This window comes from Aythya marila (genome assembly GCF_965140915.1).
Source record: "Aythya marila genome assembly, chromosome: 2".
In the NCBI taxonomy this organism is placed as follows: Eukaryota; Metazoa; Chordata; class Aves; order Anseriformes; family Anatidae; genus Aythya; species Aythya marila.
In genome coordinates, this window is record NC_139043.1 from 19,140,255 (window position 1) to 19,155,045 (window position 14,791).

The window sequence follows — 14,791 nt, forward strand, 5'->3', positions numbered from 1 at the left end:
AGTCAAACCAGGAATCTATTCATGGCATGAGTTAACTGGATGTATTTGTATAGGGCTCTGCAGAATGGCTGGTAATGTAAAAATAACAACTCAAACCACAAAACCCAACAAAATCCCTTTTCATTGCGGAATAATAGCTCAAAAATGTAATTCTGTCACTAGGGGTCAGTATTAAAACATATTACCTTTATTCAATACAGTTAGAGGAATTCCATTGTTGATTTCCTCCTTCAGCAACACAAACTTATGTTGAACCATAAAAAAGACAAAACCTCTATTATGGATTATTGCCTATTTCTGTTTTAAAATTTAACACTCACATGCTAGACATTTTTTTATATTCTCATAAGTTAACACATTCATGAAATACTGACTCTTCAATTTTCATCCATTTACATGAATTAGTACCCATTGACAGTCTTGAAAAAGAAAATTGATAATTAAGTTTTCCATTTTCTAATAGGCAAGATTACTACCTAATGATATTACTACTTAATGGTAACAATCATTACTTTTTAATGATATAAACAACAGCTGAAATGTAAGGAAACTGGACAGTCTTTAAATTGAGTCCTTGACAGACAGACTCTTCTCAAAAATAATAAAAATCTCTTGTGGATAATGATAATCTCCCTTTAAGAGGGTGAGACTCTCACTACAGGTGAGCCCTATCCACTCATAAGAGACTAAGGATGTATTTTGGGTCGTTAGATCAGGATATGAATTTCAGTTTGGAATAGATGCAAAACCCACTGAAGTCAAGGGAGAAACTAATTTTCTCCTCACTGGGCATTGCCCCTAAGCAATGAGTTCCCAACCTATGTTCCTGTTCCAAGCCTACTCCCAAATCGTGGAAATCTTCATACATCTCACAAAGCACACATTCAGATACTGTAATAATGCCTATAAATGCCTATACGGACATAATTTTCCTGCTGTAAACAGGTCCAGAGATTCCTCTGAAGGATTCAAGAATTAGAAAATGAAGTAACATCAAGCTTGCTGACTTTGCAGTTTTTGGGATGATATTTTATTATCTTGAGTCCGGATAGGATTCTTAGAAATATGTAACATGACACTAATTATAAACTCCCGGAGAAATATTCTGCCAGATCGTCAGGCTGTCGGGTACCACAATTTCCTGCAGTACTGAGTACAGATGAACAATATTCATCCCTTTCCTTCTTCCCCCAGACCAAACCGAGTGCTATCGATTTTGCATTTAAAATACACAATTAAAGACCAATATTATTGAGGCTGATAATTAATTTTCATGTTCATTAGAAAGCTGAAAATTTTCATGTTTTTCTTTAGTGGTAACTCCAGTAGATGCCCACAATTCAGCCACTGGCAGATTTATGAGGCCAGCTACTAGAAATGGCATTTGTGCTAAGACAATACTGAAGAAAATGGTTGGCCAAATTAACTAATGCCTAACTAGTATATTTGAGATCTTATTTCTATGTGTTACTTCTAACCAATATCATGCTTATATTTAACATGGTTAGATTACCCCAAATACATGATGAGAAAAAGTAATTGGTCATACTTTAAACAAGAAAATATCGGCAGAGGAAAAATTAAAACGTTTGTTCTGTAGCTAGTTGTGTAACACAGAACAACTTGTTTTTCTGTCCAATAGATGGCACTGCTGTTTCTTTATTTGTGTTTAATTCTTCAATTTGCGCATAATGCACATTACTGGAGTGACTGTGCCTACATTTCCTGATGCCTGGACACATCAAAAATGGACAGATTTCATAGACTATAAAATGGCATTCAGCCATCCAAATAACTGTATACAGTTTTCAACAATGCAAGTTAGTGTTCTGGATTTAAAAAATGTAAAGTGGATGCAAATACCTAGTTGAATACAATTCTTTTCTTCCCAGAAGCAGGCAAACAGAAACAAATTCTGGCACATATCTGAAGGATGGCCTCGGAGCTATGCGCATAGTAACATCCCCAAACCATTTCTTTACCATATGTTGGAGTAAGTACACGGGATTCTAAACTGCAGCATACTTCACAATTTTATTTTTATTTACCCAACTATTTTCAGGTTAACACTTTATTATCAGTATACAGAATGGCTTCAATTCTCTCATGCTTTATGATAAAATTCGGATAAAAGCATCATCAGAGGGCATTTTACTACTGTATCTTTTTCTATGTGCTACTGAAGCATGACCACATCAGTTATGCAACAAAAGCTTAAATGATGGAATATTTTTAAAGTTATTTGCAGTAATTTTTATGTATCCTGGTGGATATCATATTGAAAATCTATGTTTTCCAGTACGCCTGAAAACTCAAATTGTTGGTATTGGATTCATGTTCTCTTCTGCTCTAGACCTTTGGTTAAAATACTGCGAGGGCTGGAGTCATTGATTAATTTATTTACTTTTGCCAAATAACAGTTGCTTGGGGACTGGTGTGAAATGACAAGCTGGTCTCTGTCCCGTACATTGTGAACAGGTGTTCTAATTACAAAACCTCCACCATATTTGACACCTTTATTAGCTGTCTCAGTTGAGAAACAAAGGATTGATTGGGCAAGGGTACAGAACTAGCCTTTCATTGCTGTGGGGAAGCACCTAGAGGTCAAGGTTAATATACATTAGTGGGGGGCAGTATTGCCCATTGCCTGTGCTGCTCTTGTGTTATTAATCAATGGAAGACTTTATCCTAATGAGCTGGCTGGAGTGGGAGCCTTAATTACACGTTTCTTTTAACTTGTATTTTCTTCCATATTATATGAGAAGCAAGCAACGTTACTTGATCAAATATTCCTAAGAACTACAAATCTCTGGCAAAAATAGCAGTTTTGTCCCGTTTACGTTCTGTAATATATATTGTGCACAAAGAAAGGGCAAGCTACTCTTCCTTCAATTAATATTAACACATGCAAAAACAGGCACTAAATGAAATGTGGCAGAACACACATATGAGTTCAACAAGATTGAATTTTATGTTCTGGCTGGTAAATAATGAAAACATATTTACAGTAAATAGTCTTCCCCTCTACTATAGCCATTTTCTTGTTCTTGCCATATAAGGCCTTCCTCATACTACTAGCTTTATGATTTAATATTCTTGGAGGGTTTTTAACAAGAATCTAATACATAGCCAATAAAAGGGCACTAGTCTCATTAGTCCCATTTGGGACCAGAATATTGTCAACATAATTACACAGCAAGGTCACATCATTATAAAAGTGTATCAGCATGTTCATTATATATACACTTATTTTCAGTGGTTTACAAGGCATACACACAAAATACTCCAGAATGAAATATGATTATGGTAACTCAATCTGGGATTCATTTTTTCCAAACTAATTTTTTTTTCTTAATTACACAAATGTAGAATACATATGGGCCAGATAGTCAGTCAGTGGGCTGGAACTACACCAATTTGTATCAGCCAAGGGTCCAGTTCTATATATTCATTTGTAGATCCTAGTCACACTTGGAGCCATCTATGACTTATTAATGGTTTTGATTTAGAAATGAAGCTTTGAAGTAATTATATAGTCACATGGCATTCATCCAATATACATATTTAATGTAAATTATTGCTTCCTGATTTTCACAGAAGACCTGTGATTAGATTATCTTGTGCTTGCATATTGTAGTTGGAGCTGGATTGCAAAGACAGAGAAGTATATGCAAGCCACCTTTACAGTTTTCTGACTCTGTCTAGCAAGAAACAAATACGGCCTCCATTATAATTCGGAGGAACAGAGACAGCTATTTCCCTGCCTGAGGTCTCAGAGAATTGTTCTAGCAGTTGAGCTAAACAATGTCCTGACTATCTCCTTGGCAAAAGAAACTGAATGAGTTGGCATAAGCTGCTATACCAACTCAAAACTCTCCAGAGACTCCCTTTTCACAATGCAAAACCTCAAAGGGCTGTGCTACGAAAACCAGCTGTAGCGGGGCTGAGAGTCTGACCCCTGGACTCCAGTACTGTGCTCTTTTTATGTGTGCATGACTCCCACTGACACCAAATGGAGAGTCATGCACATGAGGAGAGCAGAAAATCAGACAAAAAAAAAATCTCCTATGCGAATCTGAGAACAGAGTATTATTCTCTTGTGTCAAATTATGGCTCCATCTGGTAACATTAAGGGAATACTGGTGACTATTAGAGCTGGATCAATAAATTGAAACAAATAATTTATTTGGTGAGTTATTTTACTTTTTCACTTCAAAGAATGCTTGTGAATGGATTACAACTTCCTTGAGTATATTCCAGGAAACTTTTAAGGAATTTTATTTTATGGTTTGTTAGTTACATTTGATTGCTCATATACGTCAGACTGCTCTGTTTCTTTTCCTTGAACAGAACTTTTAATAGAGTTGGGATAGCAGAACTCTCCAACTGACAGTAGAATTTAGTTGGTACAATTATTTTGGAGCTTACAGTCAGCTAACCAACCTTTGCTAATTATTCTGGATACTGAAGTTACATTTATTTTCTTTTAGAGTACACTGTGAGTATTCTCTATTACTTGGGAAACAAAAAGAAAAAGAAGGATGGTGCTGATATTTAGAATAACTGAGTGTATAATGTCTCAAATCAGTCAAAAAAAAAAAAAAAAGCTGCAGGAACCATCAAATTTTAAAGGATACCTTACTGATTTTGAATTAAAAAAAATAAGTAATAGTAATCCCACATTGAATGTCTTAGATTATGAGGCATATTTGCCTCATATGTTCTCTTCAAAACATGATTTGTATCTCTGCTATCATTACATCTGCTTCATACCTTTCCCTGATAGAGCAAATGTTAGTGGAAATAGTGTAAGTCTTGTAACACTGACGAGAACCAACCTAATCCAGCCGACTCATAAACACCAAAAAGAGCTTTACAGACACACTCAAACAGATTTTTTATGATAAGGACAAGATGAGACATTCATTAAAAATCAAAACATTATAACTTGTGTTCAGATTAGTGTTTTAAATAATTAATTATTGCAGACTCACCTCGAATTGCTAGGACTGGCTGTAGTCAGATTAGATAATGCTATGACTGCAGCTTCTTTTACCTCTTCGTTGTTACTGCTTAGCAACTCTACCAGCTGGGGAATCCCTTTAAAACAAACAGTTGTATACATGAACCTTCAAATAAACCACGACAATCTGCAAAATCGTAACATGTTCCTTACAGAAGGAAAATGCACAGACTGTCAGTTTGTTCCTTCCCACCTTACTTACCCTGGAGACCAAACACACGTTTGCTAGATAAATTCTCACACATGGCAGAAATCGCTTGGGAAGCAGCAACTTTAACTCCATCATTATCAATTTCCAAAAGGTTTATGAGGCAGTTCTCAACCTCTTCCTCATTTAAGATTTTTCTATTTTCAGCTTTAAACAAAAAAGAACAATAGCATTAATCTGCATTTGTTTTCCAAATCAGTGAAAGGACATGAATTTGATTTCATATACTTGTTTCTAATGTAACACTTGCTTTTGATACCATGGAACTTAAAACATTTTGCTAGGAGGCACCAGCAATTAAAAAATGTGCACAAAGGACCTGATCCAAAGCCCATTAGACTTCAGTGAACTCTGAATCAAGCCCAAAAGATGCCTATTAAATACAGCTTTAAACACACACAGCCCAACAGAATGCACTTTAAAACTTAAATTCACATAATGTCGACAGACATGATGAAAAGAGATTTTTCCATTCAGTAGATCATACTTATTCAGGAACATATTTACTCCAGTTTATGCTAACAAAGTTCAAATTTATAAAATGAAGAACATACTAGTAAATGTATAACTGAATTTAGTGGAACACCAGTTAGCATGCTCTCAGAGCCAAAAAAAGGCAGGGGGAGTTAAAATTGAATTTTAAATTCTGTATAGCTTGCAGTTCTTCATTAGAGCACAGTGTGCAGAGAATTTCAATTTCATATTTTTGCCTGGTCACGCAGGGTTCACTGATGACCAACTATATGCAGCAGCTAAGAAAAGCCACAGATGTTCCTCTACATAAGTAACAACAGAGAGTCTCTGCAAAGTACCTACAGGAGTCTGACGAGTATGTTAACAACCTCACTTAGCCCCAAATGGATTAGATCAGAAGTCTGGAGGACACATCCAAACTCTCTCCTCTCCCAATGTGCACGTATTTGTTAGAAACTGCTCTAAGTCAAACTTTCTTACCCAGAAAGACACTGCACAGCATATAAACTGTACCGTTAAGAGTCAAGCAAAATGAATTTAACTATATGCATAATTTGAAGTGGATTAATTACATGTTTGAATTTATATCTACATGGTAAAACTTTAAAATGTATCAAAGAAATCTGGGAACCAAGTAGTCTGCAAGACTTTGGTACATTTGGAAATTTTACTAAGACTTGCTAATGCTTTCATGGATCAATGCCTTATGTGGTCAGTTGTCTAATCAATTAAAAAAAAAAAAAAAAAAGAGAGAGAGAGAGAGGGGGGAAAGAAAGCAAAGAAAAGCAATGGAAGTATCCTTTTAAATAAAACTGAACCTATGGAGAACAGAAGTAAAGAAATGTAATCCCACAAAGCCAAAGAAAAGACAATTTCATTGAAAACCTAGGTATGACCAAAAAAATAAATAAAAAAAAGACAAGAAGGCTCACTGCACATACATGAGAAGCTAGCTGTTTTGTCCTCGCTAGCTCAACTTTAACTGCTTTTAGAATCATCTGAGATATGCGATTGAAATCTGAACATAAAACACGCAGCAGATAAAACAGGGAGGATTTTAAGCATCAGCAGAACCTTGGCCACAACCTTGATGTGTATCAGCCAGCTCTCAAGAGAAGGCCTTAATTGGGATTACAGACCGTTTTGACAAGTAATCAAGTATGCCCCTGGCCTGTTGCTTGCCAAAGTAGTCCATAATCCCTAATAATGATCTCTAGAGGTTCTTCATGCCTCAGTAATTTGGTTCTTATACACCAAGTTACTTAGTACTATACAGGTTTTCCTTAAAATTGTTCTTGTTTTTAAAGACAGCTATGATCATAGGTAAACATTGTTTACACAGTCACTTTAAAGATAATTTTAAAGATATTTTATGCCTGTATGAAGTCAGAATAATCATCATTATAATAATATGAATAATTTTTGAATGAGTAAAAATAGTGATTTAAAGTATCTTAAACAGAATGAAGAATTTTTCAATAATGAGGAAAAACAGATTTTGAATCTCCTGTAAGCAGTATGCACCTATACTTACCCAGCTAGATAAACAGAAAATTATTAGCATTTTAAGATCCAGGTACCAATCCTATTTAAGGGAGGAATATTTTCTGCTGATCCTCTCTCTGCTTGTACAAGTTTTTCCCTTTGTTTTTTATAATAGAAATGAAAGACTTAAGAGTTGAAAAGCATCCTTTGTGTTAAAGCAATTCTCATGTTCAGTGCCAACACCATATTTACAGTGCCTAATTTCTTGACCCCTAAGTCATTTGAATACATTGATTTAACACTAAGTAAAATACTCAGGGTGGGTAAAATACCCAACCAAAAGAGTCTGGAGTACTAACGCTTCTGTCCAGTGTTTCATAAATTGGCCCCATCACAAGCTAACCTTTGTTTTTCAGTGTGTTTTCCTGTTTCGCCTTCTTTCCCTAAAATTGTGATCAAAGAGTTCTACTGATCATCCATTCAGCTCATGGATGTCAGTTTATGGAAATATTTATACCGATTTCAAATGAAAAAATGTTGTCATTAAATAGTATCATAAACTTCCACTGATCTTGAGATAACCCAAGTATATAAAAACTTGTATTGTAAAAAAGCAGATGTTAATCAAGTTACAGAGCATATTTAGTATGCTCTCTTTTGAAAAGATTTGCATTTAGATACATGCAAAGAACTCAGAGAGCTTGAAACCAGAATGTTGGCAGAGTGAAGCCAAACTTGAGTGAGCATGATCATCACTTTCTTCTTACACGTTCCCTAGCATTTTGCTGTTGTGGTGCATCAAGTGTTGGCAGAGGAAAGTCAGGCCCTCCTGAAACAACAGTCAGGATAATCCACTCACAGGTATTCAAAAATTGACAGCTTTAAATTATATTTTGCATTCTGAGGTGATTGCATTATTTGCTGTGCAAGGAAGGAATCACAATAAAATTCAACACTAATAGAACTACTGATAGATTGATATATTAAATTCAAAATTATGTTACAGAACAAAACAGATTTCCAGTGTCAAAAGGATAATGATTACAGAAATTTGATCAATTTTAACTTACTCGAACAGAGTAGCACCCTGAAGATGCTATTTAAAATTGAACATAATGTTTGTGCCACGTAAGTTATTCTGATATTGAGAATAGCTCTTAAGGGTTAAGCTTGTCTTATAACATAAAACAACAACAAAAAGTTACAGGAGTCCTTTCTAAAGGGCTCCGAGGGGCATAAAACAATACTGTTTGTAATGATAATATCACGAAAGTAAAACAGTAAAAAAAATTCAAAAACAGACACTGCAGTATACCTGCCTGACAGGATTAAAAAAGATATACATGTTCTTTCATAGCAGAAGTAAAATACTTCATTTAAGGAAATACAATACTTTTTGCATGCAGGAATATGCATGCAGGAAATGTTCCTAAAATACAACCATGATTATCAAATCTGAAGAATGTGGGCGACCTTATGGCTATTGCAAATTTAATGAAAAGCCATGTAAGAACTTCAAGCTGTGTTGTGTTATAGAGGACTCCCTCCAAACCTCCAAAAAACAGTAGGCTGGGGGTGGGCAAGAGCTGGAGAGGGGACATCACCAGGGCAGCTGACCTAAACCAATCAAAGGGATATACGGTGTCACTCAGCAATGAAAGGTGGGAACGGGGAAGGAGAGGTGGGGGCTCTTGCTGTAAAGGTGTCTGTCCTCCCAAACAGCCGCTCTGCGTACTGAAGCCCTGCTTCCCAGCACATGGCTGAACATTGCTTGTTGATAGCAAGTAAAGAATGTTTTTTCCCCTCTCTCTGTGCTTCCACATGGCCTTTGCTTGTTTTTTTATTTTTTTTTCCCCTCTTCCTTTTCCCTTTAATTAAATTATCCTTATCTCAACCCGTGAGCCTTTTCTTTTCTTCCCAGTGTACTTTCTTCTCCCCCTCTTCTTTTGAGGAGGGGGAGTGAGAGAGCAGGTGTGGTGGAGTTCAGCTGCCCAGCTGGGTAAAACCACCACAAGAGGCTGCTTGGTGTATTTACAACCAGGATATAAACAAAACAAAACAAAACAAAACAAAACCAACAAACAACAACAACAACTGCATGTTGTGGCAAATATTTCCATTATCTTATTGTCTTTGGACTATTCCTTAAAATGGCCCCAATGCCACTTCTCTTTCCACTGGAAGCCCAACTTTAGAGCAGTAGCTCTTGGTATCTGTAATAAATTCAGTGCTTCTGGGGGCCATGTTGAGCAGCACCTGGACTGTGTTTCTCCTGCGCCACTACAACACGTTGCCCTTTATCTAACTGGCTGTCACCAAAATTCTACAGCTGGGGAGCCAATATTTTAAATCTTCTGATCTATTTTCCCATCTTGCTCCATCCATACCAACTGTCATAGGCTGAAGAAGAGAGCAAACCTTTATAATGAAACCACATTGACTCCATTTGTAAAGATACATGACAAGAAGATGCATCTTCACTGACGGTAATATTCCATGATATAAGATCATACGCTGTACTGCAATATATTACGTGTACTTCTTGCCACCGCGCTTTACAAATGTTGTGTTCAGGCATGCTTCTACTAACAGCTGCTAAAATATTAGGCCACAAAAACTGAAAAAAGGAGTGAAAGAGGGAAAGAAGGCTACGCTTATTTGAAAATAAATATGAAAAAGGATGAAGATGCAATAGAAAGTCATAGGAGCAAATATAAATCTACTTAGCATACTACTTACAAGCCTGTCACAGGACTATAAAAATGATACTGACAGTCCTAAGTAGCATAATAAAATAACAATGCAGGAAAAATACACAAAGAAAACACTGGCATAAGAAGGTTCCTTCCTATCTCTGATATCTAAACATAAATGAAAATAATTTTCTGTGATTTGCAAAGCTTCCAACAAAGAATGATAAAAGCATACAGAAACACAGAATACTAGGAAAGGTAGACTCTATTATTTTAATATATCATTTACAAACAAAATAATTACAAATAGTCAAACTAAGGAAGGTGAGAAAAGAAGTGGAAAGATAAAATGGGGAAAGAAGAAAGGAGGTCTGAAATACTGTAGAAAGGAGAGATTGTTTTAGCCATGCATTAAATTAGACAGCATATTTGTAAAATAAACCTAAATTAAAGACATGACTCAACCATGAGATGACAGAAATATGAACAAAATATTTAAGCTCTGCTGTCATAGTTACTGTCATCAAAATCCCTCGACAGAACCAAAATCTTCTATAGACAGAAGTATATTATTTCTTACATTGCATTTTGTTATATAGCAGTCCTAGGCATATGTTGCAACTCAGAAACCAATGTATGGAAGGAATTTCAAATGTAGATTTATTTAAAGATCATCCTCGTGGGCAAAAGTGATGAGTATGTTCTGCCTTATTCAGAATTCCTTGGTGAATTATAGAAAAGTCTATAAAAAGAACCATTGGACGAATAATTATAAAAAGATGACAATGAAACTATTTAACTCCACTGGGAATATTAATCTGCAAGCCATTTGAAAGGCTTTTTTCATGTCCCTGTTAAAGGAATTTGTATTTGAAATTGCCTGACATTTAGATGAGCAGTTGTATGCAAAAGGAACTAAGCTTGTGATTAAGTCTTAACTGATATTGATGAGAAATTGTGCCAGCAGAGGTGACAGTTTAAGATGGTGGTGACTTGGCAGTTAACTGGCATCAATAAACAAAATAAAAAGGTTGTGTTTTCAGAGGTCCATTTTTCTTTAGGAAGTCAGCATTTTGCAAGAATCCGTTATGTTTAAAAATAAGTTAAGGCAAAATCTTAAAATATTCATATATATGTATTACCCAATTGTGCTCTGATTGCCAAGATTCATCATTGCAATTCTTTCTTGGCAATGTTTTCCTCAGCACAAGTACTATCCTCAATCAGATAAGACAGCCTCATTCTGGATGAAAATTTACTTCACAAACAAATTCACATACACAGATTTTTAAAAAGTCACATACAATCATAAGCTGCTTTGGCAATTGCCTTTGCTGCATTCTTCTGAATATCAGGAACAGTAGAGTCTCCTACAAATGAAAGTAGCTTTTTAAGGCCTCCTGTCTGCTGAATCAATTGCATAGCATGCACATCTTCAAGACAATTTCCCAACACAGCAAGAGCTTCCACATGTAGATCGTTAAATTCCTAAAAAGGAAAAAAGCCCATACAAAAATAACCTTCAAATCAGGATTAAAATATCTCAGGCTTTTAACTTTGTAGGATAATTGTCATAACTTTCTTTAGGACATTTTGTTTATATTACAAAATACATATTTTCATATTTATATTAGTCACATACTTTCCTTGATGTGTCTTAGGACTGAACACAACTTATTAAAAACAGTTAACAAAAAAGAAAAAAAAAAAAAAGTGTCTCATTTATATCTAAATATGTTAGGCAGGTATTCAGAAAGGACCTGTCATCTTGGAATTTCAAAAATGTCACAAATTTCTCTATTTCTCTATTATATTTCCCTAGGTGACATCTGAAGTCAAGATGCACAAAAGTGAGTCTCATAATAACATAAACAATGAAAATTCCAAGGTAGGAAATTATATTTAAAGCCATGAATATCAAAGGAAATGCAGAAAACAAGATTGGTATTCAAACTGTGAGCCAGTACCAGAGTTCACCATCTAATAAAAAATTGAGAAAACATAACATTAAATGCTACATGGTGAGTTTTTCCTGATATTTACAATAGTTTGAGAAATGGACTGCAGATGCAAAACAATATGGCAACAATTTTAATCCCTTTGCTACCTCTTCTACTAAATTAGGTATCCTAGCTTATCTTGTTTCTATCATAGTTAGCTCCAAGTAAGGAACTGGTTTTTCTGTTATCACTGTCCTATAACACCAATATTTTTCATTAGTTATACTAACAATAGTGGCAAGAACAAAAAACTCTTAAGGCAAGTAAACTGTACATTGGTTTCCAGTATCTTCAGAAGACAATCTAATCCTTGATTTTCTCCCAGTATTATCCTGGTTTCTCTGTCTTTGCTAATGACTTCTAAGGTTTGAAGGGCTAACAACTGAATAACTGGGTATTCGGATTTCAGTAGTTCCAGCAAGGGTGGAATTACATTCAGTTCACAAACTGCAGCACGGCTTTGAAAATCCTGTAGCAAAATATTCAACAAAGAATGTCAGTGATAGAAAATGCAGCAATACAGCAATTACTGACTTTAGAGAAAACAACGCCAAAAAATCTGATTTCAAACATACAAAAATAAGCCAATACAGAAGAACATCAGTTTCTGAAGATTTCATTTTTCTTTGCTAAGAATCAAACTGAATATGATCAACCTCCACCCTAACCTTAAAATACAATTTTTTTTGCATTACTGAAGTATACCCTACAGTATCTAGCTATGGCTAAAGAAGTCTATTTACTCTTGGTTTTGCCATGTTTGTCTCATCACACACATTTTTTTGAGAAAGTTTAAAAAATTTTGTTTCATCATTTTTTTTCATCTCAGTGGGGGAGAAAATAGTTTTAACAGTACACTGTGGTTGCCTGGTTACTTCTTCTTTTGTTTCAGTAATTATAAAATAATGATTAAAATTTTCAACTTTAAACAATGTATATACTGCTTAATAAAAAGACAGTAGTAGATTATATTAAAATAGAAAAAAATATAAATAAATTACAATTTGCTTTTAAATAGCTTATTGCACATGTGCAGCATGCAATTATCCTTATCAATATAAGCAAGCACCAGGTGCAGTTATCCAGATATACCCTGCAACAAAGACAGGGAGATAGTAAAAGAGGAGAAAGAGTAAAATGTGATTCTGAATAGACATGCTCTGATGCCCCAAAAGAGATAGAGTTATAAACTGAATTCATTACTGAATTGATTCGCTTAAGCCTTGGAAGAGAACTGACATACAAATGCACCATTCTTTTGCTAAGCAGCATATGGATGACAATAGTGCTTAGTGTGAAAGTAGCCAATAACAAATCTATTCCTCCAGTATGGAAAGTAGCTGTTGACAGCAGTCACCTATCATTAGGAAGATGTTCAAAAACTGTGACTATGGACTTGCTGGCCAAGACAAGGCACAATGCAATTACTACTATAGTTCTAGAATTATTCCAGCCTTTTGGATACACAGGTTATAACTCCCATTACTAAGACTAATATTTTCCAAATAAGAAAACATATTCCTATTTAACTGGAAACACATTTGAATCCAGTTCTGTTCTCACGCTGCTGTACGGCACAGATAACTGCATTCAGTTTAATAGAAGTACAGTGAAATCAGCTGTATTCACAGTTAATCACAGAATCATGGAATGGTTTGGGTTGGAAGTGATCTTAAAGATCATCCAGGTCCAACTCCTCTGCCATGGATGGTGACACTTCCCATTAGACCAGGTTACTCAAAGCCCCATCCAGCCTGGCCTTGAACACTTCCAGGGATGGGGCATCCACAACTTCTCTGAGCAACCTGTTCCAGGTGTGACATTTAATGTTTTAAAATACATTGATAAGTCCTGAAGAGTAAAGGAACCAAATATTTTAAAATTATTAACCCCACTGAAAATGTTTCTCTCTCTGTAATTTAAAACAACAGTAAACTTCACCTGTACCAGGAGATAGATACATTCAACTGAATTCTTCTTAACATCAGGATCAGGACTATCTAGTAGTCTGATAAGTGGTTCTAATCCACCTTGCTCAAATATTTGTACTTTAGTAGTATAGTCAACAGCCATTTGTGCCAGACACAGAGTAGCAAATTCATGAATAACCACATCTTCTATAGGAGAAAAAAAAAGAAAGAAATATTTTGATCAAGTTTATTCAGCACAATATATGCTCACTAATCTGGTGGTTTAAAACATTTTTGAAAGTAAATAAACATTAGCTGTTAATCATACCTTATTTCTTCATAAACACGTTGCTCCATCTGTACAGCATAAAATATTACTCAGTGAAAAAATGAGCTATGCTTATAAAAGTGATTACCTATTTAATATATATTATGAAAAATCATAAGTTACATGGAGGATTTTATTAAATTGTCTGATCAAATGACAATAGAAAAATATTTTTGAGAGTATTTTTGCACAAGGAATATTGTAAGCTACCTTCTGGCACCAGGTGGGATAAAAGTGCATTTGTGACATCCAGTTCCCTCAGTAACTTCTTGACGTCATCTACAATGAAATAAATGCACCCATGAAATCTTTCATTTGGCAAGCTGGATGGAGTAAAGAAACAGATTCTGCTCCAAGGGGAATGTACTTAAGGTTACTCCCTGAGTGTCAAAAAGAATTGACTGGAAACACATAGCTGAAGTTATACCAAGATCATAATGGGCCCAGAAAGCGTACAGGAGATTTTCAAGTACAAGACAACATTCTTTGCCTTTTCATAGATAGAAATTTTCTCTACATTTCATTGAAACTTCATTCAAAATACTTGTCTCTAGTAGGTTCTTACTGCATGTTGCATGGTTTTAGTTGTCAAGGAAGTCATACTCCAACAGTTTAAAACTATTTGTACGTAAAATAAACAAACTAAAAACAATCCTTCCTTTATTTAATT

General features: G+C 35.1%; 1 protein-coding gene across 1 annotated transcript in view; it reads right to left on the reverse strand.

The window, feature by feature from the left end:
• ARMC3 (armadillo repeat containing 3) overlaps nt 1-14,791 on the reverse strand; it is a gene marked incomplete at its 5' end in the record, with an annotated part of 52,435 nt that overhangs the window by 24,012 nt on the left and 13,632 nt on the right. The window contains 6 exons of the mRNA XM_082752611.1: nt 4,995-5,100; nt 5,226-5,378; nt 11,188-11,371; nt 12,158-12,352; nt 13,825-14,000; nt 14,332-14,400. Coding sequence (XP_082608737.1) covers nt 4,995-5,100; nt 5,226-5,378; nt 11,188-11,371; nt 12,158-12,352; nt 13,825-14,000; nt 14,332-14,400 — 883 coding nt within the window. The remainder of the gene's footprint in view (nt 1-4,994; nt 5,101-5,225; nt 5,379-11,187; nt 11,372-12,157; nt 12,353-13,824; nt 14,001-14,331; nt 14,401-14,791) is intronic.